The sequence below is a fragment of the Prionailurus viverrinus genome, chromosome A3 (genome assembly GCF_022837055.1).
Source record: "Prionailurus viverrinus isolate Anna chromosome A3, UM_Priviv_1.0, whole genome shotgun sequence".
In the NCBI taxonomy this organism is placed as follows: domain Eukaryota; kingdom Metazoa; phylum Chordata; class Mammalia; order Carnivora; family Felidae; genus Prionailurus; species Prionailurus viverrinus.
In genome coordinates, this window is record NC_062563.1 from 34,753,508 (window position 1) to 34,780,007 (window position 26,500).

General features: G+C 39.4%; 1 protein-coding gene and 1 non-coding gene across 7 annotated transcripts in view; one reads left to right on the forward strand and one right to left on the reverse strand.

Moving 5' to 3' along the window:
• The window catches only part of PLCB1 (phospholipase C beta 1), a 708,066-nt gene that overhangs the window by 591,924 nt on the left and 89,642 nt on the right, over positions 1–26,500 (forward strand). For all 6 annotated transcript variants that reach the window (XM_047853458.1, XM_047853461.1, XM_047853460.1 and 3 more), the window contains 3 exons: positions 398–451; positions 4,243–4,462; positions 8,186–8,366. In XM_047853458.1, the coding sequence (XP_047709414.1) occupies positions 398–451; positions 4,243–4,462; positions 8,186–8,366 (455 nt within the window). The remainder of the gene's footprint in view (positions 1–397; positions 452–4,242; positions 4,463–8,185; positions 8,367–26,500) is intronic.
• LOC125163148 (small nucleolar RNA SNORA70) lies at positions 15,604–15,737 on the reverse strand. Its single transcript, XR_007151307.1, has one exon. It is a non-coding gene; the product is annotated as a small nucleolar RNA SNORA70 (small nucleolar RNA).

A 26,500-nucleotide genomic window follows, 5' to 3' on the forward strand; every position in this document is an offset into this window, starting at 1 on the left:
CTGCGCCACCCAGGCATCCCAGCAGTTGATTTAAAAAAAAAAAAAAAAAAAAAAAACACTTGCCATTCGTGATTTGGCCAAAAGGTGGCAATAGCATTGCTGAAATGGAGTTTGTTGACAGGAGTTTTGCTTCAAAGTGGAAGGATGTCCTTTCAGTGTGTTTATGAAGCATATAAATTCACATTTACTTAGGTTTGCCTCAAAGTAACAAAATGAAGACTTTGTTTGGAATGTTGTGGGTTATTTATTTATTTATTTGCAAATTATTTTCTCCTACATTTTGTTATTTATCCATAAAGAGATTTACACTCAAGAGTCAAACTTAATTGTTATATGGGAAGAACACAATTTAAAAGTTAAAGTTAAAGGGACTGTTTCTTTTTTTTCTTTATTTCAGGTTCTGTAAAGGCACCTGCCAAAACAGAAGATCTTATTCAGAGTGTTTTAACAGGTAAATGTCACCCTCTTCCCCCATGGAATTAGGCAGCTGAATATTATACAATATAAGTATTTAGAGAGAGAAGATTTCCCTTCATTTCTGAAAAATAACATCATATTTCTTCTCTAAAAACATCTACAGGTATGCAGTCCTAGCTAAAGCCACATTACACAATGTAATCATATCATCACAGAGAAGTAACTGTGTTTGGCAGATAGGACTCTATTGGTATAAAACTAATATATTTTCACAAGATAACTATTTTAGAATCAAAAGATAGTTTCATACTGTAAGTGTGACCCAATGAACAGGAATCCATGCCTTCCCAAAATGCCGACAATAAGCCATATTTTATTTTATTTTATTTTATTTTTTAATATGAAATTTATTGTCAAATTGGTTTCCATATAACACCCAGTGCTCATCCCAACAGGCGCCCTCCTCAATGCCCATCACCCACTTTTCCCTCCTTCCCACCCCCCATCAACCCTCAGTTTATTCTCAGTTTTTAAGAGTCTCTTATGGTTTGGCTGCCTCCCTCTCTAACTTTTTTTTTTCCCTTCCCCTCCCCTTGGTCTTCTGTTAAGTTTATCAGGATCCACATAAGAGTGAAAACATATGGTATCTGTCTTTCTCTGTATGACTTATTTCACTTAGCATAACACTCTCCAGTTCCATCCACGTTGCTACAAAAGGCCACATTTCATTCTTTCTCATTGCCAAGTAGTACTCCATTGTGCATATAAACCACAATTTCTTTATCCATTCATCAGTTGATGGACATTTAGGCTCTTTCCATAATTTGGCTATTGTTGAAAGTGCTGCTAGAAACATTGGGGTACAAGTGCCCCTATGCATCAGCACTCCTGTATCCCTTGAGTAAATTCCTAGCAGTGCTATTGCTGGGTCACAGGGTAGATCTATTTTTAATTTTTTGAGGAACCTCCACCCTGTTTTCCAGAGTAATAAACCATATTTTAGAAATGCAGAATGTGAACTGTTTGAGATTAAACACACAATATGGTGTGTTTAAGAACTATGATACAGTTAGGATAATTTATATTTCATTAGCTCCTTAAACTAGTGGCACTAAAATTGGTACATACTACACACAATGAGCAGCATATAGTAGAATCTTGGAAATGTTTACAATATGTGACCCAATAAACAGAAGAAATGGAAGCACATGTTCACCACAAGAAACTCTATGGGTAAGAGTCAAAAACTGTAAACACTCCAAATGTCCATAAACACTAGTACAGGTAAATAAATCATGGTACAGTCACAGAATAAAATGGGGTACAGCTGTAGGGATAAATAAACTACGATCATACACAACATGGATAAAATTCACATGCATAAATAATGTTGAGGAAAAGAGGCCAGACACAAAAGAACACATTCTTTATAATTCCCACTACATAAAGCTAAAAACAGGCAAAACTAATTTGTGTGTTAGAAACACGGATTTGAATTATACTTGGGAGGGCAGAGGGGATGCAGAAACCAAAAAGAGGATCTCCAAGGCACTGACAATGTTCTGATTTTGATCTGAGTGGTTACTGAAGCATGTTCACTCTGTAAAAATGTATAAGGCTATGGATTTATGATTTAAGTATTTTACGTGTGTATTTATATTTACCCCCCAAAATATGTAACCTATGCATAGAAAAACTACTTGAGGAATGTATTAAAACATGTTCTTAAAGATTCAATTCCATGGGAAACAATATGATGTTAACACATAAAACAAGAGACAGGAATGTAAATACAACATGGTTCCAGTGTTATTTAGAATACATAAGTGTGTAGACAAAAGGCAGTGGGTGTGTGCCAGTATGTTAGCAGTGATTATCTCTGGGTAGCTTGTTTCTTTGTGTAAATTGACACTACATCTATGCTTAAGAGCATATTCAAAGAATAGCCTTTCATCCACAGACAATAAAAAAAAATTAGTACTTCCAGTGGAAATTTGTTTTTTTATCATAGGTTGGAACATTTCAAACCCTGTTGCTAAACTTGCTGTAACTGAAGTTCTCTATACCATTTTAATGAAGTGGGATATAATCTATCACCAAAAATGCAGCAATTCTTTAGGATTATAAATTCTTAATATAATAAGTTATTATGCAACCATAATGAGTCCATTTGGGCCTGAGGGAAACCATTAGATAAATGTACCTGATTCTCTTCCTGGCCTCTTTCTCAAAAGGAATCGAATGTCAGGAGAATAGACACATTATAAAAAAGGGGAGCATGTTTCAATTGCTTAATGACCTTAGCATTGAAGAACATAAATTATTATTCTGATTTTAGTGTTTATCCATTAGATAACTCATTTCTATTCAGGTCTGTTGTTTTTCGTGGCATATATTAATTCTGAATCTTTTGACAGTTCTAAATATTTATGATAACATATTTTTGTTCCTAGAAGTAGAAAATTCAAATGAAAGGATAGAAACATGTGAACTATGACTTAATTTGGGCCCAAATATATGATAATTCATTGAAGTTAAGACACCATCCATTTTAAGTCACCCTGCTATTCATGGATTGCTAAGAAAGAAAAACATCAACAAATTGTGACACTCCATCAATTATACAAAGCTTCTTAATTTCAGAAAGGTTAACATACTTTAAAGATGCATATTCTAGAATTGACGAAATATGTCAGTAAAATACAGAATGGTTTAAGGTCAAGCATTAATTGTTTCCTAAGCATTGGATTGAGATCAAGCCCCTTGTTGGGCTCCATGCTTACACCGCAGAGCCTGCTTAGGATTCTCTCTCTCACTCTCTCTGCCCCTCGCCTGCTCACTTGCGCACTTTCTCTCTCCCAAAATAAATAAATAAACATTTAAAAAATATTATGTAGTAGTGTATGCTACCACTAACCCTTATAGCGCCTTTGGGTAAATCATATCAAGGGACTTTCCCCCTCTTTAAGTGCTTTTTACTGAAACACTTGTGATAAATCCAAACCTACAATGTGAATAGTGCCCCTTAGAGAGGGTGCTGTACAACCTGTATGATCATTTGTTAAGCCTCTACAAGCACACTTCCAGAAACTGTTAAATACTTTGTATGATTCTTTTATTTCATCATCATAACAACCCTAAAAAGTAGTGGAAACATTGAGGTCCTTGAAGTAGATCCTGTTGGTGCCCATCTAGGTTTCCTTTTAATCTGATGCACCCATGTCCAGCTGTGGTGAGTGTTGGCCATTAACAGCGTATAGCTTCCCCTTCTCTTGGAAATTTCCCTCAGCTGAAAGGAAGACCTCTCTAGGAGGTTATGCCTCCCATCATTGACTTTCTCAAATATGCAAAAGGCTGACTTTCTTCCCTCAAAGTGAGATGCACTTTATAGTACTCTAGAGCGCCCCACTGGACAGGCAGAAGCTGGGCTCCAGCTAAGACCACACCATCCCTCTGCCCCTTCCTCTTCCTTGTCCACTGCACTCACTTCCTCCACCTGAGCCCTCCTCAGTAAATCACATACACCTGAATCCCCTACACCCCCCCATCTTGGGCTCTGTTTCTAGGGAACCCAAACTTTCAAAAAAAATTGTGAGTGAAGAGATTGGGTCTTTGAGTGTGTTTATCCACTAGATAACTTAATCGCAAAAGTTAGCAGTGACAGAGCCAGACTGGAACCAAGATACATTTGACATGCAAGCTCTGCTCATAAGCTCCAGTTGGCTGGGATCAAACAAATGTCGCTCAGGAGGCAGGTTGCTACCCCTCTTTACATCTGTTTGCAGTCATTCCACGTCTGTTCGCTCTTATACTCGTTTGTTGCAGAAGTGGAAGCACAGACTATCGAAGAGCTAAAGCAACAGAAACCGTTTGTGAAACTTCAAAAGAAGCACTACAAAGAAATGAAAGACCTGGTGAAAAGACACCACAAGAAAACCACTGACCTTATCAAAGAACACACTACAAAATATAATGAAATTCAGAATGACTACTTGAGAAGGAGGGCAGCTTTGGAAAAGACAGCCAAAAAGGATAGTAAGAAAAAGTAAGTTGAATGAATTGTTTTATAGTATGAAGGGAAAGAGTCCGTTACATGGATTTTTTTTTTACACCACATTTTGGATACACTGCAAGAATGAAAGCCACCTCAGCTCAGTTTTACTTGTGGACTGAATTTCTTTATTTGCCCACATCCTAACAGTAGATATGCAGGAATCCTTTCCTGGCTTTCTGGCCTGTGGGCCCAATACCTGTTGGCTGACTTCCCATAATATAGCTGTCAACCTGGCAGGTATGAAATTTTGCTGTGTTCTGTAACCTAGTTGAAGAGGTGACTTGTTATAGCAAAGAGAAGTCTCAACTACTGTTTGCTGGCCTCGTTGAAACCCACAACGCTTTGTACAGATAACCCTTGTGTTTGGGTCTAGAGGTCCTCCCAGCCCCGCATACCCAGACCTTGACCAGGAGAAGCATCTCTCACACATTCATTCAAACAACATTTGTTGAGTGCCTACTGTGTGCCCTGGGGAGTCATGGGCAGTGAGCATGACCTACACAATTATCACCCATAAGTAGCTCACATGGCAATGCGGGGAACTATGGGAACATGCAAGCCATTGTCATTGAGCTGAGTCTACTCCATCCTTTCTTTCACTTCCTTACAAAATAATCTTACCTTGATGCCAGGCTATAGAGAGATGTAAGAGGCAATTTCAGAGCCATATTGTGACATATGATTTAACATGTGCTTAACTTAAAGGCACAATCATAACCCAGTACTTGGGCTTTAAAAAGCAACAACATCACCATTTCGTAGAACAAGTGGTCTTAGAAGCTCTCAAGGTGAACTTCTGCCACTTCTTCAAGGAGGAAACCAAAAGCTAAAGACATTAACATTTACCCACAGGTACACAAAGAGTTCAGGCGAAGCTTGGCCTAAAACTTCTAAACTTTTGTTGTTGTGATATGTATGTGGTCCTTTGTTTATTCACCTATTTGTTTACTTAGAAGTCATCCAGAAAACTTCTAACAGAGTATTGAAGTAACTTACCAAAGAACACATATGTAAAAATCCTATGAAAATAGAAAAAGAAAAACAACACACACATACGTAGAGTGGCTAAGAGTTATCTAAACCTGTCCAATATGGAATATTCCAATAGTTGTCCAATATGGAAGTTACTAACCACATGTGGCTATTGAGCCCTTGAAAAGTAGCTCATTAAAATTCTAGGTGCTGTAAGCATAAATTACCAGATTTCAAAGACTTCATTTTTTTTAAAAGAATATAAAATAGCTAATGTATTTCTATTGATTTCTATTGATTTTATTTTCATAACATGTTGAAATGATGATGTTTTAGATGTACTAGGCTATATAAAATATGTTGTTAAAATAAATTTCACTCATTTCTTTTTACTTTTCAAGGTAGTCACTGAAAGTTTTAAATCACATATGTGGAAAAAATCGAATACATGGCCTGTGTTACATTTCTATTGGACAGTACCCACCATTTAATGTAATTTCTGTCCTTGAACACTGAATTTAGCTCTTAGCTTCTGAGAAAGGGAATATGGGTTAGATAATTCTCCTTATTGGAGTAAAGCAAACGTTCTTGTTATTCTAAGAGAGACAAACATTTTCCCGGTATCGAATTACAAAAGAATTCATCTCGTGGTTCTTATACAGGCAATGTTAGGCAACAGGGGATAATGTTTTCAACCTTGTTCTTACAGCAGATGCAGAAACCCTGTTCCCTTGGTTATTTTTTTATACTTCTCCTCAAAAAATAAACAAAAATCCCTAAGCATCTAGTATCAAAAGATACATCAAGAGAAACTTTTCTTTAAGAGGCAAAGCCACTGAGGTCTTATTATGTCCATCTATCTCCTGTCACCTTTGATACACATTAAAATCCCGAAAATACGTCAGAATAATAAATGGAAATAATGTCCATTAGATTAGCTTCTTATCCAAATATCCACTGTCTCAACTGAGGTTTCCACATCGTGGCAAAAGCAGATCATTCAAAGATAGTTTCTGTCCAGACACTGGCGTGCAATGATTGCATTGTTTTTAAAAGCACAGACTTTGCTTTCCTCTGGATGTTTGTCCTTGGATAAGCTGCTCTGGACTCCCCCCATACTGTGTCCTTAGGCAAACTGTCTCACTGAAACCTCAGTTTCTTCAAATGTAAGCTGGAGATAGTCATACCTACTTATTGGGTTACTATGAAAGCCAAAAGGAGAGAGTGCCTGGTGCATGTAGAGTGGTCAATAAATGTTGACCCTGTTGCCTCTGCCATGGTGGGTTTAGTGATTGTGGCTGATCGAAGAAACACCTTTCTGTTCTGGCTACACTGACTTCCTGCTACAAAAGATAATAAATGTGTCTCATGTTCATGCCAAGATGGAGGTCACCCCACCAATGCTACTTATAGTGATATTGGCAAATAAACTTGTATTCCTGCCGGGATGGAGGGTCACAAATGTCATCCACTCTCTATGCTGCCATGTTATTCTGATGTATCAGGCTCCATGAACCTTGTAGAGTGTTTATTCTCATTTGGCATTGCACATAAAAATACAAATAGAAACTTCTGAGGGAATTCTGCATCCCTTATTTGCCAAAATAGGATCCTAACCAACTGACTCTCCCTGTAATGCCATCAATGGTGACCTAAATCAAAGTGAAAGCAACAAGAATTAGTGCCAGCTGATTTAAGAAATGTCTACCTGTTCCACCTGGCCACAAGTGAAAAACATGGAGGCAGAATCTGATAGGCTAGATGTCTTAGGTGGTTTAGTTTTCTTACCGCAGAAGTTTCCATATGAATGAAGAAAACAGACCTGCTCTTGGTAACCCATTCTCAACACTATTCTCCTTTTCTGTGTGTTCTAAAAAAAGAGCACAAAACTTGAAGGAATCACACCATATATTTTAGCACAATAACAAGTCAGTGAGAATTGCTTTGATTTACTTCAATATTACCTTTAAACTTCTCAGTATCTATATAATTTTCTGACTATGAATAACTCAAAGAAAGTTACCCTGCAAGAGTAAGCACTCAATAAATATTTTTCAATGAACTCATGCATCCCCCTTTCTCTTGTAACCTAAGCATTTATAGGAAAGTGCCATTTTGGGTAGAAATATCCATGAAGCTGGTACATCCCCCAAAGAAAATTATGTTAATAATGCATCTTTGATATTAAAAGATGTCAAGAAACAGAACATGTCAGCTTGGGGTGGTGGAGGTGGGAGGGTCTGCTAGCATGTGGTGTCAGCACATGTTCTGTTTTCTACCCATATGACCCGGATGCAACATTTAGCACCTCTTCAACCTTCCTGACAGAGTCCAACTGATGTAAAGTCCACTCAAGTTGTTATAAGAGATAAACAACTGGGAATTACATTATATATGTCCTTTTTTAAAAAAAAATTAAAAGATAAAAGCCTTAAAAATCTTTATCAGACATTGTTTTTCCCAAGGGAGGATTATCATTCTCTCCACCACCACGATAGGACCCCCAGCCTCCTGGCTTTCCTTTTCTGCCGCTACCTGACATCTCACAAATGTCATCCACTCTCTGTGTTTGGAGACCCTCCTCTGCTAAGCTTGTCCTTGGGGTATCAGCCTCTATCTCAAGTATTTTATCAAAGCATGTTTCCAAACACAGCACTCTATATAGGAGGAACGCTGGTGTACAACTTTCCCTCCACCTTGTTATGACCTGCATGTTTTGAGTCAAGCTCTGTGTCTCTGCAGATCAGAACCCAGCAGTCCTGACCATGGTTCATCAACAATTGAGCAAGATCTTGCTGCCCTAGATGCTGAAATGACCCAAAAGTTAATAGACTTGAAGGACAAACAACAGCAGCAGCTGCTTAATCTTCGACAAGAACAGTATTACAGTGAGAAATACCAGAAGCGAGAACATATTAAACTGGTAAGCCTGAGAAATATGATTGTAGAGCTGGAACCCTCTTTTCTATAGAAAATTCTTGATGCTCTTGGGTAACTTTAGAGAGATGGTGGCAGGTCTGACTGACACCTTCCTCTTGTTTCCTTAGCTAATAATCTTATCTTGATGCTAGGGTATAGACAGAAGTAAGATGCAGTTCTCAGATCCATATTGTGACATGTGATTTCATGCATGCTTAAAAGCACAATTGAAACTTACCACTTGAGTTTTAAAATATAACAAAATCATTTCTTAGAACTTGAAATTGCCTAAGGACACCTAGTGTCTACCACACTAATATTTTACAAGTTCCACTATTCTAGCACCTTTACCAAGCTCCTCTCTGTTCCCCAATGAGGCTTTGTTTTATTGTGTTTATCTTCACTAGCTTATTTTGGGGTTATAACAGTTTTGGGGGGAGAGTCATTGAACTCTCATAAGGGATTAAAAAAACACATATCTTGTTTCAAGAAAATTAAGAACATGCTGCAAATAAATGTTCACCCTTTTTTTTTTTTTTTTTTTTGGTGTCCCTGGGCCTTGCGAGCACTAAAAAAAAAGCCTATAGTCCTCTCTCCTACATTTAAGAGAGTCAGTTTCTACATGACCAGTATGGGATGTTGTCTACCTAATTGCTGAGGCTCCCTGTGAGAGGAAATGCCATAGTCTCTATTAGTGATCAGTTTTGTCCTCCAAAATGTTTTCTCACAGGTTGTGACATTCCCTCCACTGTTGTTGATGCTTTGACACGTAGTATGGTTATGATAAATATTTGGTGACAGATTAAATGAATCAAACAACAAAGTAGCCTTTAACAAAAGCTTATTCCCCAAATAAAACAAATAAGTAAGCTAATAGAAATTAGTGTAGCCAGAGTTTGTATGTGTTTGTCTGAGCTGTCTGTTTCTTTGCCGAGAGCCTGTCCATGTAAGAGAATTCTGGGGCTGTTTCTGCTTTGGAGATCAATGGCTGGTTTAGCCATTAGTGGATGGTTTGGCCATCCCTATGTAATAGGTGAATCAGTGTAATGCTGTTGACCTAGCACTGGTTCCACAATGATAATATGCAAACAAGCAGGTCAGAATCACATTGGAGCTTATCGAACATCAGATTCCACTTGGCCAATTATTCTCAACTTCGGCATGCATCAGAACGACCTGGAAGCCTTAAAACACAGGTTGTTGGTCTTTGCCCCAAATTTCCAATTCATCCAGCCTCCTGTAGGGCTGGTGATGCTGATGCTTCAGGTCCCAGGACCACACTTTGAGGACCCCTGCTTCATTCCTAAATGTGAGGCTTGAGGATTTTAACAAGTTCTACTCGATTTTGGTGGGCCACCTTGTTTGTGAACTACTAAAATAGGATCTAAGCCATAAAAGTATAGTAGGACAGGGATAAGGTTTGGTGTAAGGAAGGGGTTGCCTGTCAGGCCAGAGAAAGTCAAAGTAAATCTTAGTGAGAGATAATGGCTTTGAGACCTCACTATAACCACACCATCTGATTTTCTCCAGCAGCTTATCCCAGAAAATAATAACAATAATAAAAATTAAAATAGCAACCATGTATTGAGCATTCACCATGGGGGCCATATCCTGTTCTAAGCCATTTGCAGAAATTGTTTGATTTAATCCTTACAACAACAACCACTAGAGTTTGGTACTATTGTCGGCTTATTTTGCAAAAAAAACAAAAACAAAAACAAAAAAACAAACAAAAAAAAACACAGAGAAATTCAGTGACTTTCCCAAGATTCTACAATTAGAAAGTGGTGAAATCGGGCTCTGAACCTTGGTCCTCTGACTCTAGAGCCCCTGCCTTGTAACTATGTGCAGATACCTCTGCTAATTCAGATTTTAAGCCAAGCTTATCATAATGACCTCAGGTCTCCCAGGCATGCACAGCCAACTCCTTCATTACAGTGACTAGGATGCAGTACGGTCTCTCCCTCTCTTTTCAACAACTTTATTTCATATGCCTTGAAATTCATTTCATTAAAGTGTATACTTCTGGGCGCCTGAGTGGCTCAGTGAGATAAGCATCTAACTCGGTTTCAGCTCAAATCATGATCTCATGGTTTGTGGGTTCGAGCCCTGCCTGAAGCTCTGCACTAGCAGTGTGGAGCCTGCTTGAGATTCTTTCTCTCTCTCCCTCACTCTCTGCCCCTCCCCTGCTTGCTCTCCATCCCTCTGTCTCACAAAATAAAAAAATAAGCATTTATAAGTAAATAAAATAAAAATAAAGTGTATACTCCAATGACCTTTAATATATTCATAGATATATACAACCGTCAGCACAATTTGAGAACATTTTTATCACCTCACAAAGAAACTCTCATTCATTTATTCATTCATTCAACAAATATTTAGTAGATACCTACTCAGTAAATATTATAAAATAGAAGAGGATAAAAATGACAACAACCCTAGCCTTTATGGAGATTACATTCTAGAAGAGGGATCAAACCATGAACAAAATAAGTTGGTAACAGATATAGTATGTCAGGTGGTGCTAAGGGTTTAGGAGAAAAATCAATGAAAAATGGGGAAACAGGGAATGGAGATGGAGGGAAGGATGAGAAGCATGCCTTGAAATTTTAAATTGAGTAACCAGGGAAGGACTCACTGAGAGGCAGCACCTGAGTTAGGAGTGAAGGACTGACCCCTGTAAACACATGGGACAGGATTTTCCTGGGCAGAAGGATTAGCAAATGCAAGGATTCTGGGTCAGGGATGGGCCTGTCTGCTGGGGGACCAGCAGGGTGGCTCGGTCTGAGGATGACTATAGGGTCTTGGGTCAGAGATGGGACTTTTGGTGTTAGGGACAGATCTTGTAGGGTTGTGGGCCTCTGTATGGCCTCTGCGTTTCACTTCGAGTGTAGTTGACATGACTGGAGGGGTTTGAGTGGAGGAGTGGCATGATCTGAAGTAACCTTTACATAGACCACTCTTCTAGTACCTGGTGAAGACTAGGGACCCAGGAAAGGGCCATCCCAAAGCACAGTTCAGACTAATGGTAGTCCAAGGGGTTAGAAGTCCTGGGGTCCTCTGGCAGATGACTGCAGTTGACAAACAGGGTGAATATAACTATGAGGACTAGGCAATCCAGCCATAATCATCTGGAGTTTCCCCAGAGTTCCAGCCCCTGTCAAGATTCCATTCCCCAAGGAGAGAGACACGGCAGAGTAAAAGGGAAACCCAATACTCATGGAAGAGTCTCAAAACAAGAATTAAGAGTGTGGATGAAAACAGAAGCCCAGACATACCAGAAAAGCTTTCAGGAAGTAGGTGACTGTACAAATGAGTGCAGAAATCAGAGGGAAGTGCAGCACAAACTCATCACAGGAGAAACACCTGAGCAGGAGGGACCATATCAAATCCCACTAGAGGAGGGCACAGAGAGCTAGCTGCTCAAAAGATTTTCTCCCAGATGAGATGGTTGGCTGGGAACCGGGGAAGACCAAGCTGAGCTTATAGGTAGAAAAATCCCACCTGACGAGACACAGAGCAGGAGAGGTAGTGGAAATCCCACTGTGGGTGGCAATCCCACAACATGTGCTTCAACTCCCTTTGCCCTAAGAAGCAATGAGTGTGTCCATAATAAAAATTTTGAAGAGTTTTCCAAAAAATCTACATATATGTCCAACCCAGTCTGGCCCTTTCAGGCCAAATATACTAAAAAAACTCACCCCTTCACCTTTGTGACTGTGGGTCTGGGTTTCAGATAAAGTTCTGATGCCTTTGAACAAAACCTGTATCCTTTTGTTAAGAAGGCTAAGGCCCAAACACCTAGGATTTAGAACCACGTGAAGTTTACTTTATACTACATGCCTTGAGCTGGCGTGTATCAGCTTCAATTGTTTCTTTCTTTCTTCATTTTCTATCACTCCAATTGTTTCAACCAGAAATTGTTCTGCCAGGAAATGTCTTGACCGAGAAGCACCCAGAAGTGTCAGTTCTATCTTTGGTTGTGGATCGGAGTTATGAACAGGCCTCTCAAGCTAAATTAGACAAACGGAAGTGTAATTAAAAAGCAAGTAGGCCCCAGGTAAAAAGGACTATTTGGGTGATGAGGAAAATTAAACAGGATATTTCATCTGCCAAAATTGCTTTGGGAATTAAATACAGATGTGTTTAGGTTAAGGATTATACATTTCAAATGCCAGCATCCACAGTTCAAGGATCAAGAAAGAAACCATTACATCAATAAACTCCCTGCCAAATGACCATTAAAAACTTAAATTTTGCAAAGCACTCTGACAGACCCTGGAGATGGAGATGAAGAAGATGTGGTCATCATACACATTCAGGGAGCAGGTACCACAAACAGTTACAATAACATAAGATAAATGAAATAATAAAGGTATCAGCAAGTTGATGCGAAACCCCAGATGTGGGAACAATTCACGTAACTCCATAAATTGATAAATACCAACAATATTTTTGAGGTCACTATTCACAGGAGGTGTAAAATGCACACCAAACTTCATAGACTCAATAGTTTCAAAGAAATTTTTATACCTGTCCAAAGAAGAATCTTCATCCTTAAAACTCTGTATCCAAATAGCTCTGCAGCCTGGTTACCCAAGTGTGGTTCCCAAATCACCTGGGATCTTGCCTGTTAGACAAGCAGCGTCTCATGCCCCACCCCAGACGTGCTAGATCACAATTTGCATTTTAGTAGGTGTCCCAGGTGACTTATTACACATTCAAATTAAAGAAGCTGGGGCGCCTGGGTGGTGTACTCGGTTAAGCGTCCGACTTCAGCCAGGTCACGATCTCGAGGTCCCTGAGTTCGAGCCCCGCGTCGGGCTCTGGGCTGATGGCTCAGAGCCTGGAGCCTGTTTCCGATTCTGTGTCTCCCTCTCTCTCTGCCCCTCCCCCGTTCATGCTCTGTCTCTCTCTGTCCCAAAAGTAAATAAACGTTGGAAAAAAAATTAAAAAAATTAAAGAAGCTGGGTTCTAGAGCTGTGGATCCTTATCTTTGCTCAAAATGTATTTTGGAATAAGGCTAAAGTTCCCTTTGGTTGAAATGGGAAATACAGCATGTGCTCCATTATTCACGGCTTGATCCTCAAGCTGGATGGAGATACCTATTGGTGCCAAAAGCACAGGGCCTGTGGAAATCACTCATGTGATTTCCTGCCTATATTGGCAACAGAAGAAAACAGTTACTTCCATGTAGAGGTGAATGAAAATAAAGATATAAATTCCCCAACCCCATTCAAGTTCTTGCACTCCCTGAAATATCTCCATAGATACTGTGAGGATCTGTGAACCCTTGCTGGGGACCCCTGTTCCAACTATAGGATTGGGGAATCTGCTTTAATTTAATCGGTTTTTCATCAACAGCCATTGGTTGACCCTGAGTTTGGTCATACCATTAGGGTTAGGTTTTCATTTTAAAAGTGACTTTGGTAAGTGATAGAAAGTCTTAGGGAGTCTTTCTGGGGACTTTTGATCACTGTCAGTAATGAGACCTAGCATCACATTCAAGCAGAAAAACCGCCTAGTGAGAGGAGATTACATGGTGATGTTGCCGGGGTCACTTCTCAACTGCAATGGTACCTAGCCTGCCATTTAGTCTTCTCTGTTTTCCTTCTTTCTCATGGCTTCAAGAAAAGATTTCTTCATTTTCTCTCACAGCCACCACACTCTTTATCCTCTGTAGAGGCTTGTTTTGTTTTGCTTTGCTTTGCTTCTCATATTTTAGGTCTCCCAAATGTACCAGTCCCATTCATTTCTCCCTTCCTTCACATCAACCTTAATGGCTGGTATTCTTCTTTTACATAGTCCTGCTTATCTCACCAGCAATCATTTATAGGACCCAAACCAACATTAGTATCCATCCACCTGAGGTCCCCAAGTCCCTGCTGATCCCAGAGACTGAAAGATGTGTTTCATGGTAAAAGCTGTGGGTGAATACTGACCAGCTACTAATGGATGGCCCATCAGGATGTGAGTAGTGATGAATGAGGGTCTAGAGTCAAATGTCATTTCTGGCCACTGCTCTTGCACTGAGTAACTGTGTGATGACTCTGAATTTCCATTTTCTCATCTATCAAATGGAAATAAGAATAATCTTCACTTCATAGAACTATAAGGAGGAATAATAAGATAATGTCCACAAATCATGGCTATTAATGAAATAAAATAATACATGAATTGACTAGGAAATCTTGACTTCTATTATAAATGTGTATTGCTATTTTTGACATCTTGCTACAGATTGATAGAGATCATTGTCTTCCTTTTGATGATTTCTATGAGCACCATTTGCTGTTGCAGCCTCTACAAAAGCCAACCTTGAATTTTCTCCCTTCTATGGCCGGCCAGCTAAAGTATATGGGCCAGGAGTAATTACAGTGTCAGGAAGAAAGTAACTCTACTGAGTCGTGGTAGTGTTATCTGTCTTCCTCCAATATTCTGACTCTAACATGGGATTATTTTTCTTAATAAATAAATAACTTTCCTAAAAACTTTACATTTTCCACCTAATAAGAAATTACAAATAAATAAAGACTTTAGTAATGAAATAAAGAATGAAAGAATTGTCAAAATGTGTTCTTATTTGTAAATTTTTTTGATCATCATTGAGTAACCCTAGTAGAGTGAGGTTGTTCTTCTCATATATTTATATATGTGTGTGTGTATATATATATATATATATATATACACACACACGTGTATATATGTACATATATGTGTATAAATTATCTTTATGTTAAATTCCATTTCTGTAATTATGCGCATACATGAGTATATTTCCATGTTTGTTTTGGCCATTTGTATTCCTTTTTTTTTTTTTTTGACAGGAGTTAGGATTTATTGGTGGGCATGAGCAAGAAGAGGGCAACACCAAGACTCTCAAGAGTGGAGGGTCTACCATTTGTCTAGGGGGCCATGATTAGGGATGTATTTCACCCCACAGCCATCTGGGATGAGCCGCTTTTTAGCCATCATTGGCTCATTCCTCAATTCATTAACTTGTTAAAGTCCCACTTTTTGGAAATGTGACTCTTCTGGTTGTCAGGGAACTTGAAGTTTGCCCTGAATAGGGCCTTAATCACATACGCCTTGTTCTGCAGCTTGGTACAGATAGACATGAAGACTTGGTCAATGTGGACCCTGGTCACTGTGCCTTGAGGCTTTCCAAAGGCACCCTGCAAAACTGTCTGGAGTTTCGACTGGGGATAGAAAATCAGACATGAATGTCCACTGGAAAGGGCTGTCTCCATGGTCCTTAGGGCAACCAATACAAACAACAAGCTGCACACACTACCACAGAGGCCACTGTTTGCAACTATTGCACACCAGGCCCCCAGGGGGGATAGAGCATATTCAGCTTAATTGGCTGCAGATTATAGTCCTTTTTTCTTTTTACAAACTGCCCATTCACATCTATTGCCTACTTTTCTGTTGGATTGTCTCCTTTTGACCCACAGAGTTCATGTGGTATCTTTGCATTTATTATTTTCAGAGGTTGGGCAAGTTAGAGAGTATGAAATACACTTATATAATCATTAATTCATCAATTCATCAAAAGTTATTGAAGGCCTACTGTAGGCCTCATACTGGTGGGAGAATTCCATGTGGAGCAAGCCTAATTATAGTCCCTGCCCTTAGGGGCTTATGGTGGTTAAGAGTACAGGTTGTGAAGTCAGACAGATCTACTAATAGAATGCCCATCTTTATCAGGTAGCTTTGCTGCATAACAACAACCTCAAAACTTATTGCCTTAAAATGACAATTTGTTTAGCTCATGATTCTGTGTGTAGCAATTTGAGCTTGACTCAACTGGATGGTTCCTCTAGTGTTGGCTGGGCTCATTCATGTGTCTCTGGTTCAGCTGCCCCTCACCTAGGGGCTCTGCTTCTGAAGGTTGGCGGACTGTCAGCTGGGTCAAGACAGATGACTGATCCACATGTTTCATCACTCATCAAGCTACCCTGGGCTTGTTTATGTGGAATGAAAAGAATTCCACTTGAGAGCAAGAGGAAATTGGCAAGGTGTTTTGAGAGGTCTCATAAACTTCTTTCTCCATCTTTGGTCAAAGCAAGTTGTAAGATTTGCCCAGATTTAAGGGTTAGGGAAATAGATTCTATCTTTTATTTAGGGGAGCTGCAAGTCACATGACAAAGAACGTGAACACAGTAAGTGGTGGAGAAGTAGAACAATAATGTACACACAGCTGTCATAATTTGGATATGAGGTGCAATAAAATAATCCAAAGACACTTAACACAGTGCCTAGAAGATAGTCATCATTCTTTACCAAAGGACTATTTGCACAAGATTTAAAGTGAGAAGACATGACTTCCATTTTTAGTTGCATAATGTTAGCTAAACCATTTCACCTCTTTGAGTGTATCCTCATTTCTAAAACAAAAATTTTGTACAAGAATGCCTGTAAACTCTCCCTTTGACAATAATGCTAGTTTCCTTTAATTATAAAATCAGAGATGATCCAACTCTTGGGACTATAAAAATAATAATGAGGATTTTAATTTGAAGCAATAAATAAACTTTAGTTTTTCTTTTGTGTGTGTACACAATATATCTTAATGTACTTCTATGTGTTAATTGGCAACTCTTTAGGTAACATTAAGAAAAAAAAAGTATGGGGGGCGCCTGGGTGGCTCAGTTGGTTAAGCGGCCGACTTCAGCTCAGGTCACGATCTCGCGGTCCGTGAGTTCGAGCCCCGCGTCGGGCTCTGGGCTGATGGCTCAGAGCCTGGAGCCTGCTTCCGATTCTGTGTCTCCCTCTCTCTCTCTGCCCCTCCCCCGTTCATGCTCTGTCTCTCTCTGTCTCAAAAATAAATAAAACGTTAAAAAAAAATTAAAAAGAAAAAAAAGTCTGTAAACAGAACCATCCCCAAAGGCAAAGAAAATAATAGTTTTGACTTATGTCAACTTAAAGAAGCTTAGGGAACAGAAGGGAATCTGCTCAAAGGAAAATTCCAAAACAGAACCCACAAGTCTGATAATTTAGTTTGTGCCCCCTGGAATTATAAGACTCATTGCCTCCCCCCCTGACAAGTCAGGATGCTGATATGATATATTTTGCATTAAGAAAAAAAGTAGGTGACATGCTGTGGTATTTATCTTCACAGGCAGCTCTTCTGAGTCTATATTCCAAAGGGACTGTTGAAATATTCAACCCATGATTTATTGCCCTATTTTAGTAACACACCACAGGACAAATCACATATCTTTTAATCAGATCTCCTTTGCTAATTATTTGAAAACCGCCAATCTGAGCATTTTTGCTACTTACCCACATGTAAGTAGTAACCAATATTTATTTATTTTATTTATTCTACATTAAATGATTTTGACATCTTTCAAAATTATGAAGCCTTACCCTAGAACTGTGGTGGTTTGGTTGTTTTCTTCACTGATTGAATCAGATATAATAATCTCAACTAACTTGATGAAATGCAAACTTTACTCACTGGCAAACCCAAGCATCATTAGCATACCTTAAATAGAGCTCCCTTTATCAAAGTTCTTGATATTTTAAAAAGTTTGAAAATATTTCCAGTTGATAACCTCATGAAAGAATACCAAAATATCATTCAAGGGAGTATGCTACAATGATCGATTTATATTTTCAGAAAGCTGCAAAGCTGATATTTACCTCAGCATAGTTTAAAAATGAAAAATAATTTTAAATGTTATGAATTCATTGGGCCAACTTATTGACATTGAACTAGGAATCTTGGTCAGGTTTTCCCATTTATTTATTTATTTATTTAGCCCAACAAGGAAAATTTTCCAAAGATCCTTTAGACGTTTAGACCCAAATAAGCTACTGTAAATTCTATGTGGCTATGCAAATTTAAAAAAGAATAATTTCATAGATATGAAAGAATATCTCAGAGAACGATCGTTGCCCTTTTAGTCCAAGATTTTACACTCATTCTGAAAAGAAATGAGAGCTAGTGGAGAATATCAGTTCCACATGGATCAGACCTATCTGTTAGCTCACAATTAGACCCTCAATACTGGTGCAGTGTCCAGTACACCATAGGGGCTCAGTAAATATTGGTTGAATGAATGAATATTTCTCAATTCGAATGGCTAGGATACATACCAGTGTGAACATTCACCTTGCATTTAAATTGTCAGTAACGGGGGTGCCTGGGTGGCTCAGTTGGTTAAGCATCCAACTTCGGGTCAGGTGATGATCTCCCAGTTTGCAGGTTTGGGCCCCACGTCAGGCTCTATGCTGACAGCTCAGAGCCTGGAGCCTGCTTTAGGTTCTGTGTCTCCCTCCCCACACTCATGCTCTGTCTCTTTCTGTGACTCTCTCAAAAATAAATAAACATTAAAAAAATTTAAAGTGTCAATAATGCATTTAGTACATAGATCATTACTTAGTGAATAAATTCTTTGTAGAAGTAAAAAACAAACAAACAAACAAAAAAAACAAATTATAGTGAAAATTCAGAGTGGATGCTTTGAGAGTGGAAAAGAGGGTGGTACCTTCTCTGGATATTCCTGGAAGGGGAAGGAGGATGGGTTGTGCCTGAAATGTGAACATTCTATACTTGACTTTTTGTTCATTTTCCAAATTGTCCTTCTTGAGAAGAGACTCCAAACATGACAATTTTTGTCCACGTTTGTTTTTTTATCCCTTTTGAGTTAGAGTCAAGGAACTATTCTGTTCCATGGAAACCATTCTCTCACCCTCAAATGGCTAACCCTAGTGAATTTCAGCATGGAGCTGAAAACAAGCATGAAATTATATTCCCCCAGGGCTTTCCTTTTTCGCTCCTTAAAAGGTTTGGAACATTTAACTAGAAGAGTTGTCATGAGTGGTAAACAAATAAGCCCAATGACTGAAACGTGTCTATTCCTTTGGGCCAGGAAAAAGAATCATATAAAAAGTTAAAATTAAATGTTGTTTACTGCATTTCAGTTTAACCATGTACTCTCTAGGTTCTTTTCCCTAAGAATTCTAAACTAATCTTTTCTTCTTTCCTATCTTCAGTGAGTTTTGTGATTAATACATGATTGAACAGTTCTGTGAGTAGAGTCTATCTGCTAATAAATACACCAAAAATGAGCGTACCTTAGGTTAGTTAAAAAAACACTTCAATTATTGTGTGAAAAATCCCTCTTCTGGGTCCTATTTTCACATCTTATGCAATAGAAATCCTGGACCCAATACTCAGAGAGGTTCCTTTATCTTATTTGGAGGTTCCTATTTCTATTTTTTTTGTCAGGATTCTCTTGGTTGCAAGTAACAGAAATCAATATTGAACTAACTTATATACAAGAAAGATACAAAGTACATCACATGAGAGAAGTTTGTCCATCCACACCAGGAAAGGGAAGGCATGGAGAACTAGATGCCAGAAATGACTGGCAAAACTTTCTATTTCTGTCTGCCTGTCTACCTGTATTTCTCTCCTTTTCTCTCAGTTCTTCTGTGTGTCCTTCTCCCTCCCTCCTTTTCTCTCACTCTCTTTCTCTCTCTCTCCTGCTTTTCAGTGTGTATTAGCACTATTCTTTTCCAGCAGCACATAGGCTTCCCCTTCTTAGAAAATATAGGCACCAACCCTTCTAAGTTATTCTTTCTCCAATAGCAGGTTGGAAAAATCTGGAGGAAAAGCCTTGTTAGGGTCATGTGGTCAACCAAACTTGCAACCTTAGACCAATCATCTGTGGCTAAAGTCAGGGTATGCCTGGTCCAGCTTGGATCAATGCCTCCCCTAGACCAATTACTTTGGCCAAGGGATGGGGGTAAAAAAAAAAAATACAGTAGCTCCCATGGAAACCTGATCTGGCATAGAATCAGTTCTCAGAAAACAGAAGTTCTTCCTGGAGAAGTAGTGTTGGGTAGATAAAACCATAGGTAAACCCCAACTCTCTTTTTAGTGTAGGAAAGAGATAAATTATTGAGATATATATATATATATATAATATATGTATATGTTATATATATATAATCCCATTGCCAGTTTTGTGGGAGTCTGACAATAGTGGCATATTATTAACAAAGACATAATATTAATCATTCTGCCTCCTGGACCTTAAGTAGAGGAAGATTAAATGAAAACAGTAAATGCCGAAAAGGCAGAATTACAGTGAGAGTGATGGTCTTTTGAAAATAGCTGGAAAGGGCAGAATGCTACAAGGAGGATTCTGTAGTATAGAAGAGTGGGAAAGATCAAGGGGAACTGAGCAGGATGGAAAGACATTTACATATTTGCCATATTAAACACAGAGATATTGTCGTTTTATAACTACATACTCTTTATGATTCTATGGAAACACTGTTTTCATTAGTTGCATGCAAAAGCCATGTTTTAAAAAACATTTCACTATAAGGCATTTGTTCCCAAAGAAAACCTAGCTTGTTAAATATATATATATATATTTTTTTGATAGTATTTCTAATAAGACAGTCCATGGCGTTAGACATGATGCTTCATTGTTATCATCAATGTCAGTGTCAGTGTGGTTTTAAAACTTAAAAGAATTCATTCTTGGGGTGCGTATGTGGCTCAGTCAATTGTGCACCTGACTCCGCTGACAGCACAGAGCCTGCTTGGGATTCTTGCTTTCTCCCTATCTCTCTGCCCCTCTCCTGCTGGCATCATGTGCTCTCGCTCTCTCTCTCTCTCTCTCTCTCAAAATAAATAAATAAACAAATTTTTTTAAAAAAGATTTCATTCACATTTTCTGAGCACCTGTTTTGTATAGTGTCTGGGGTTCCAGAAAAAATATTAAGAAAAGGAGATTGCAGTGGTGGCATTCTTTTGGGGAGCAATAATAAAGTATGTACACACAAAAGTAAATATCTGTAAGTGATTTATTTATTTACTTATTTATTTATTCATTTATTTATTTTTGTAAGTGATATTTTATAGAAAGCCAGTAAGGGGTCAAAACCTAGAGTTATCTGGGCCATCAAAGGGGTGTATCAATGAAGGCTGGTTTACAAAGGGAAGAGGCAAAGAGAGGCAGACAACTTGGCTGGTACCCACTCCCTTATCAGAAGCAGTTAGAGTAGCCCAGTATAATGGAACTTTCTACAATCATGGGAATGTTCTACATTGTGCTGTCTCCCATTCAAATGGAAATATCATCAAGGTAGAAGAATAACATGAGACAAAGTATAGAAGCAGGTGTGTGCCTGGACAGTTCTGAGAACAAAATACTGCCTAGTTTATCTGTATATGGTGAATGCTAGTCAGGAAATTTGGAGCTGGAGCAGTTGAGGAAAGAGGGCCAGTTAAGGCTTTGGTACATACGAAAAGGAAGAATATTTAGGATGTAGTGGAAAGACTGAGGAGAGACTGAGGGCAGGAAGGGAATTCTCACTGAATCCAGACCAGAGTTAGTGAAAATCTATACCAGAATGATATGAACACAAAGCCATGAGATACATCGTAACAGGAACAATTCACAAATATCCATGACTCACTAGATGTGGAAAGTACCTAAGAAGGAAATCAAACATAGTGTCCACTTTTGAACTGAATGATAATAATTAGTGGGAAAATACGATGACCTATCTTCTATGAGAGACAAAACCTAAACGTGCTTATAAAATGTTGAGATGCTGGTGAGCCATCCTCAGGTAGAGTGGGGCAAAGGCAGTTGATAATGCTGAAATGAACTGAAGAGTCAAAATAGCGAATGGTAATTACTGAAGATACTATAAATTAAGGAAAGAGAGTTTTGTGTGAGAGTGGTTGGCAGCTGGCACACTGTCAGAAGGATAGGATAGAGTCATCATCCCTAGCTGTGGGTAAAGGCACTGAGGTACCATGTTGAACTCATCGGGGACTGGTGGTATATTTTACATTTTTTAAGGAAAGAGCAACATCTGTTGGACGCTGTGAAAAGTATTACTATTAAGATTGGACCTAATTATTTCACAAATGAACTGTCCTTTTATTTTTTTTAATTTTTTTTAATGTTTATTTATTTTTGAGAGAGACAAAGACAGAATGCGATTGGGTTAGGGGCAGAGAGAGAGAGAGAGAGAGAGATACAGAATCTGAAGCAGGCTCCAGTCTCTGAACTGTCAGCACACAGCCTGACGCGAGGCTTGACTCACGAGCTGCGAGATCATGACCTGAGCCGAAGTCGGATGCTCAAACGACTGAGCCACCCAGGTGCCCCTCCTTTTATTTCTTTTAGCTTAAGGATGCCATGAAAAAAATTACAAAGATCCTAAGGTCACTATGAACTAAAAAAGTTTTCAAATTTCTGGAATAATAAAAGCTATGTCCTGAGAAATGGCCAGTAAATATAAATAACAAAAAAGTTTTTGTAATCTCAAAGCAAAATCAGGTGAATTCCAGTGGTTGAAGTGGAAGTGAGACGGCGGAGTTGAAATATGGAGCTGGGACATCGAAGCTTTGGGAGCGGTAATTGGTCTTCCATCTTAGGGTTAGAAATGAAAGGAAGGTCCAAGATGAAACAAAATTTCAGGGTTCTGGGAGGGTGAGGAAAACAGAGATGTGTTTTTATGCAAAGGGAATGTGTTCCGCACAGAAGGAAGTTTGAGAGGAGAAAATGAAATGGTAAATCAGGTCTGGGAAACCAGGGCAAGAACCTTCCTCTTGGAAGGAAAGGTGAGGAAACCAAGTTAGGAAGCTACCAAGTGGTCTAGTAGGACTCACATGCGTGTTTTTCCTCTCAGCTTTCACAGCCATGCCAGGAAAGAAATGTTATCCTTGCATCAGAAGTGAGGAAACTGAGTTTGGGGTAATGAAGAGAATGTAGATAAAGTTCCAAAGATCATCTGAGACAGAGAAGAGGGAATATAAGGGAATGTCTTAGTCTCTTTCAGCTGCTATAACAAATTACCACGGATTAAATGGCTCAAACAATGAATGTTTATTTCTCTTTTTTCTTAATGTTTATTTATTTTTGAGGGAGAGACAGAGAGACAGGGAGGGAGAGAATCCCAAGCAGGCTTTGTGCCGTCAGTGCAGGGCCCGACACAGGGCTTAAACCCACAAACTGTGAGGTCATGACCTGAGTAGAAATCAAGAATTGGACAATTAACCAACTGAGCTACCCAGGCACCCCCAAAAACATTTATTTCTTACAGCTCTCTCTCTCTCTCTCTCTCTCTTTTAAATTTTAGTTAGTTAACATACAGTGCAGTATTGGTTTCAGGAGTATTTTCTCACAGTTCTGAAGGCTGGAAGCCCAAGATTAAGGCTACAGACCTGGTGTCTGGTGAAAGCCCACTTCTTGGTTCATAGATGGCCATCTTCTCACTGTGTCCTCACATGACTGAAGGGGTGACAAAGCTCTGTGGGATCTCTTTTATAAGAGCACTAATCCTATCATGAGCTCTCAAACTTCATGACCTAACCACCTCCCAAAGCCCCACCTCCTAATACAGTCGGTCACATTGGGAGTTAGGATTTCAATATATAAATTTGGGGGGGGGGGACACAAACATTCAGTCCATAACAGAGGGCTTCTTCTAAATTGTCTCCATCATTCTCAGTAATTTAGACAATGCCTCTCAAACTGTAACGTGAACACAAATCTCCTGAGAATCTTGTTAAAAATGCCACCTTTGGTTTAGTTGATCTGAGCAAGGGCCTTGAATTTCTGTTGTGTTCCCAGGCAATGCTGCTGGTCCATGCTGGTCATCTATATGTTGAGTAGCAAGATCTAGAAAGCCAGGTCATTGGCCCAGAGTTTATAGAATAGTGACATGTATTTAGGGTACTTGATAAATGTTTGTTGGACTGTGGCTAAAATGAATAGTTAGATAAAGGTGCGTGTTCTGGGAGCCAAGGAGGTGGGAACTCTTTCAAGAGAAGAGTAAAGAGCAAGTGCAGATGGTCTGAGGGAGGGACAAGGAGAAGGCCAGCGGACGCAGCAGCCAGGGAATTTCTGTGGAAGTTTGAGAGAGTGCAGGCTGGCAATTGCATCAGGTATGATACCAAATCAAAAGAAAAGTCAGAATTGGGTGGGGAGAGGGGCACCTGGGTGGCTCAGTAGGTTAAGAGTTCGACTTTGGCTCAGATCATGATCTCGCAGTTTGTGAGTTCAAGCCCTGCATCAGACTCTGTGCTGACAGCTCAGAGCCTGGAGCCTGTTTCGGATTGTCTCCCTCTCTCTCTGCCCCTCCCCAACTTGTGCTCTGTCTCTTTCTCTCAAAAATAAATAAACGTTAAAAAAATTTTTTTAAAGAATTGGATGGGGAGATGGGCTGTGGGATCTCAGGGTCAGGGACTTCAGTGACTGGATGGTGAGGTGGCTAAGGATGAGGGCAAGAGGTGGAAGGAAAGCAGGAAATGTGAGCAGATACCGGCATAACCAAGAAAATAGCATTCTGAAGTCAGGTGAATGATATACCAGATGACAAAGTGGAAACAGAAGTATGAGGGCCATTGAATTTAAAAGCGTTGCTGAGAGGTTTTGCCATGTTGAGCAGAATGAGGACGGGCCACAGACATCTTCCCAAATCTGGCAAAGTTTCCAAATCACCAGAGGAGGTTTTGAAAATACTGATTTCCAGGCCCTGCCCTGAGACATTTGGAGTCCATATGCATAGGCACGAGCCCTGGAATCTGCATTTTTAGGAAGTTACCCAGGAGTGATTCTGATATTGCAACCAAGGTTGGGGATCCTTGCATAACCCTCTATAACTCCTCAGGGTGAATGAGAAAGAAGAAAGATGCTCTGGGGAAGGAAAGGTGCTGAGTGCACACCCTCAGCCAGAATCGGGATTGCAGGAATCCTCAAGGAAATTTCCAGAGTCTTTGCACACCAGAATTTTACATTTAGAGAGTTTCAAAAATAGTACTACAAAGCTGTAATATGTCACGATTTCTTTCTTTTTTTAATGTTTATTTTTGAGAAAGAGAGCATGAGTGGGGGAGGAACAGAGATAGTAGGAGACAGAGAATCCAAAGCAGGCTCCAGGCTCTGAGCTGTCAGCACAGAGCCCCATGCAAGGCTCAAACTCAAAAACTTCCAGATCATGACCTGAACTGAAGTCAGATGCTTAATGGACCTAGGCGCCCCTTCATGATTTCTTTAATTGTGATGGTCATGATCAGGCAATCTCTTTTGAGTGATCAAATAGGTTTTCTGCTGGCCCAAGTCCCAGTTAATAGTTGTTCAGATTTAGTCCACTTCACAGACAAATGCATCAAATTTCACATTAATGTTAAGTTAATGTGCTTTCTTTATTGTAATTCTCTAAGATAATTTCTCCTTTAACGTTTTATTCTCTTACTTAAGAAGGATTTTTTTTTCAAAAACAATTCCTAAAATCATAACGAAAAGAGGTGGGGAAGTGGGGAAGCCATCGAGCCTGATTTGTTGGGTTTGTCCCCAGCTCTGTCACTTATCACCTCTGTGTCTGTCAGCCCAGAACCTGATCCACAGGTGTCAGGATCTTCACATGTAAAACAAAGATAAAAGCATAGCCTCACAGTGCAGTTCTTAGAATTAAATAGGAATCGAATACATTTAAAACTCTTCAAACTGTGCCAGACATACATAAATTATCGACGAAAGTTTGCCATACTCTGATTATGTTGCCTTATCACTGTGGCAGTAACCACTTATGTTAAGTTGGTCAACTTACCCAGTTGTATTTGAGAGTCTCCATCACGGGTGAACAGCAGTGGGGTCTTTCATAGGAAGCCCACACTGTCTACGTGGTGCTCCAGTAAGAAGGGTTGAGTCCAATTACTACCGCTGTCTGAGTAATCGCAAAAGTTTCCATAGGTTCTCCACGTGGAAAAGAGAAAGAGATGGGACTTATGTACCTTTATATAACTGAGAAGTATTTACTGAGCACCTACTAAATATTAGGAATTGTGCAGAGGGCCAAGGATATGCAAACACAAACACAGTCACTGCCCTCTTGAAGCTTGGTTTGATAATAAATGCAAGACAATAAATTAATTGCTTTCATGGCATGTGTTAAAATTCGATGGCACTATACCATAGAAGAGAATTTCCAACATTCTTTGGAAGTTACCCACACAAGGACACAGCCATCAATTTCTAAGATGGGCAACTCATGGTCCTTGAAGCAATTAAACAATGAATCAGACTGGGGGCGCCTGGGTGACTCAGTCAGTTAAGCGTCCAGGTTCGGCTCAGGTCATGATCTAAC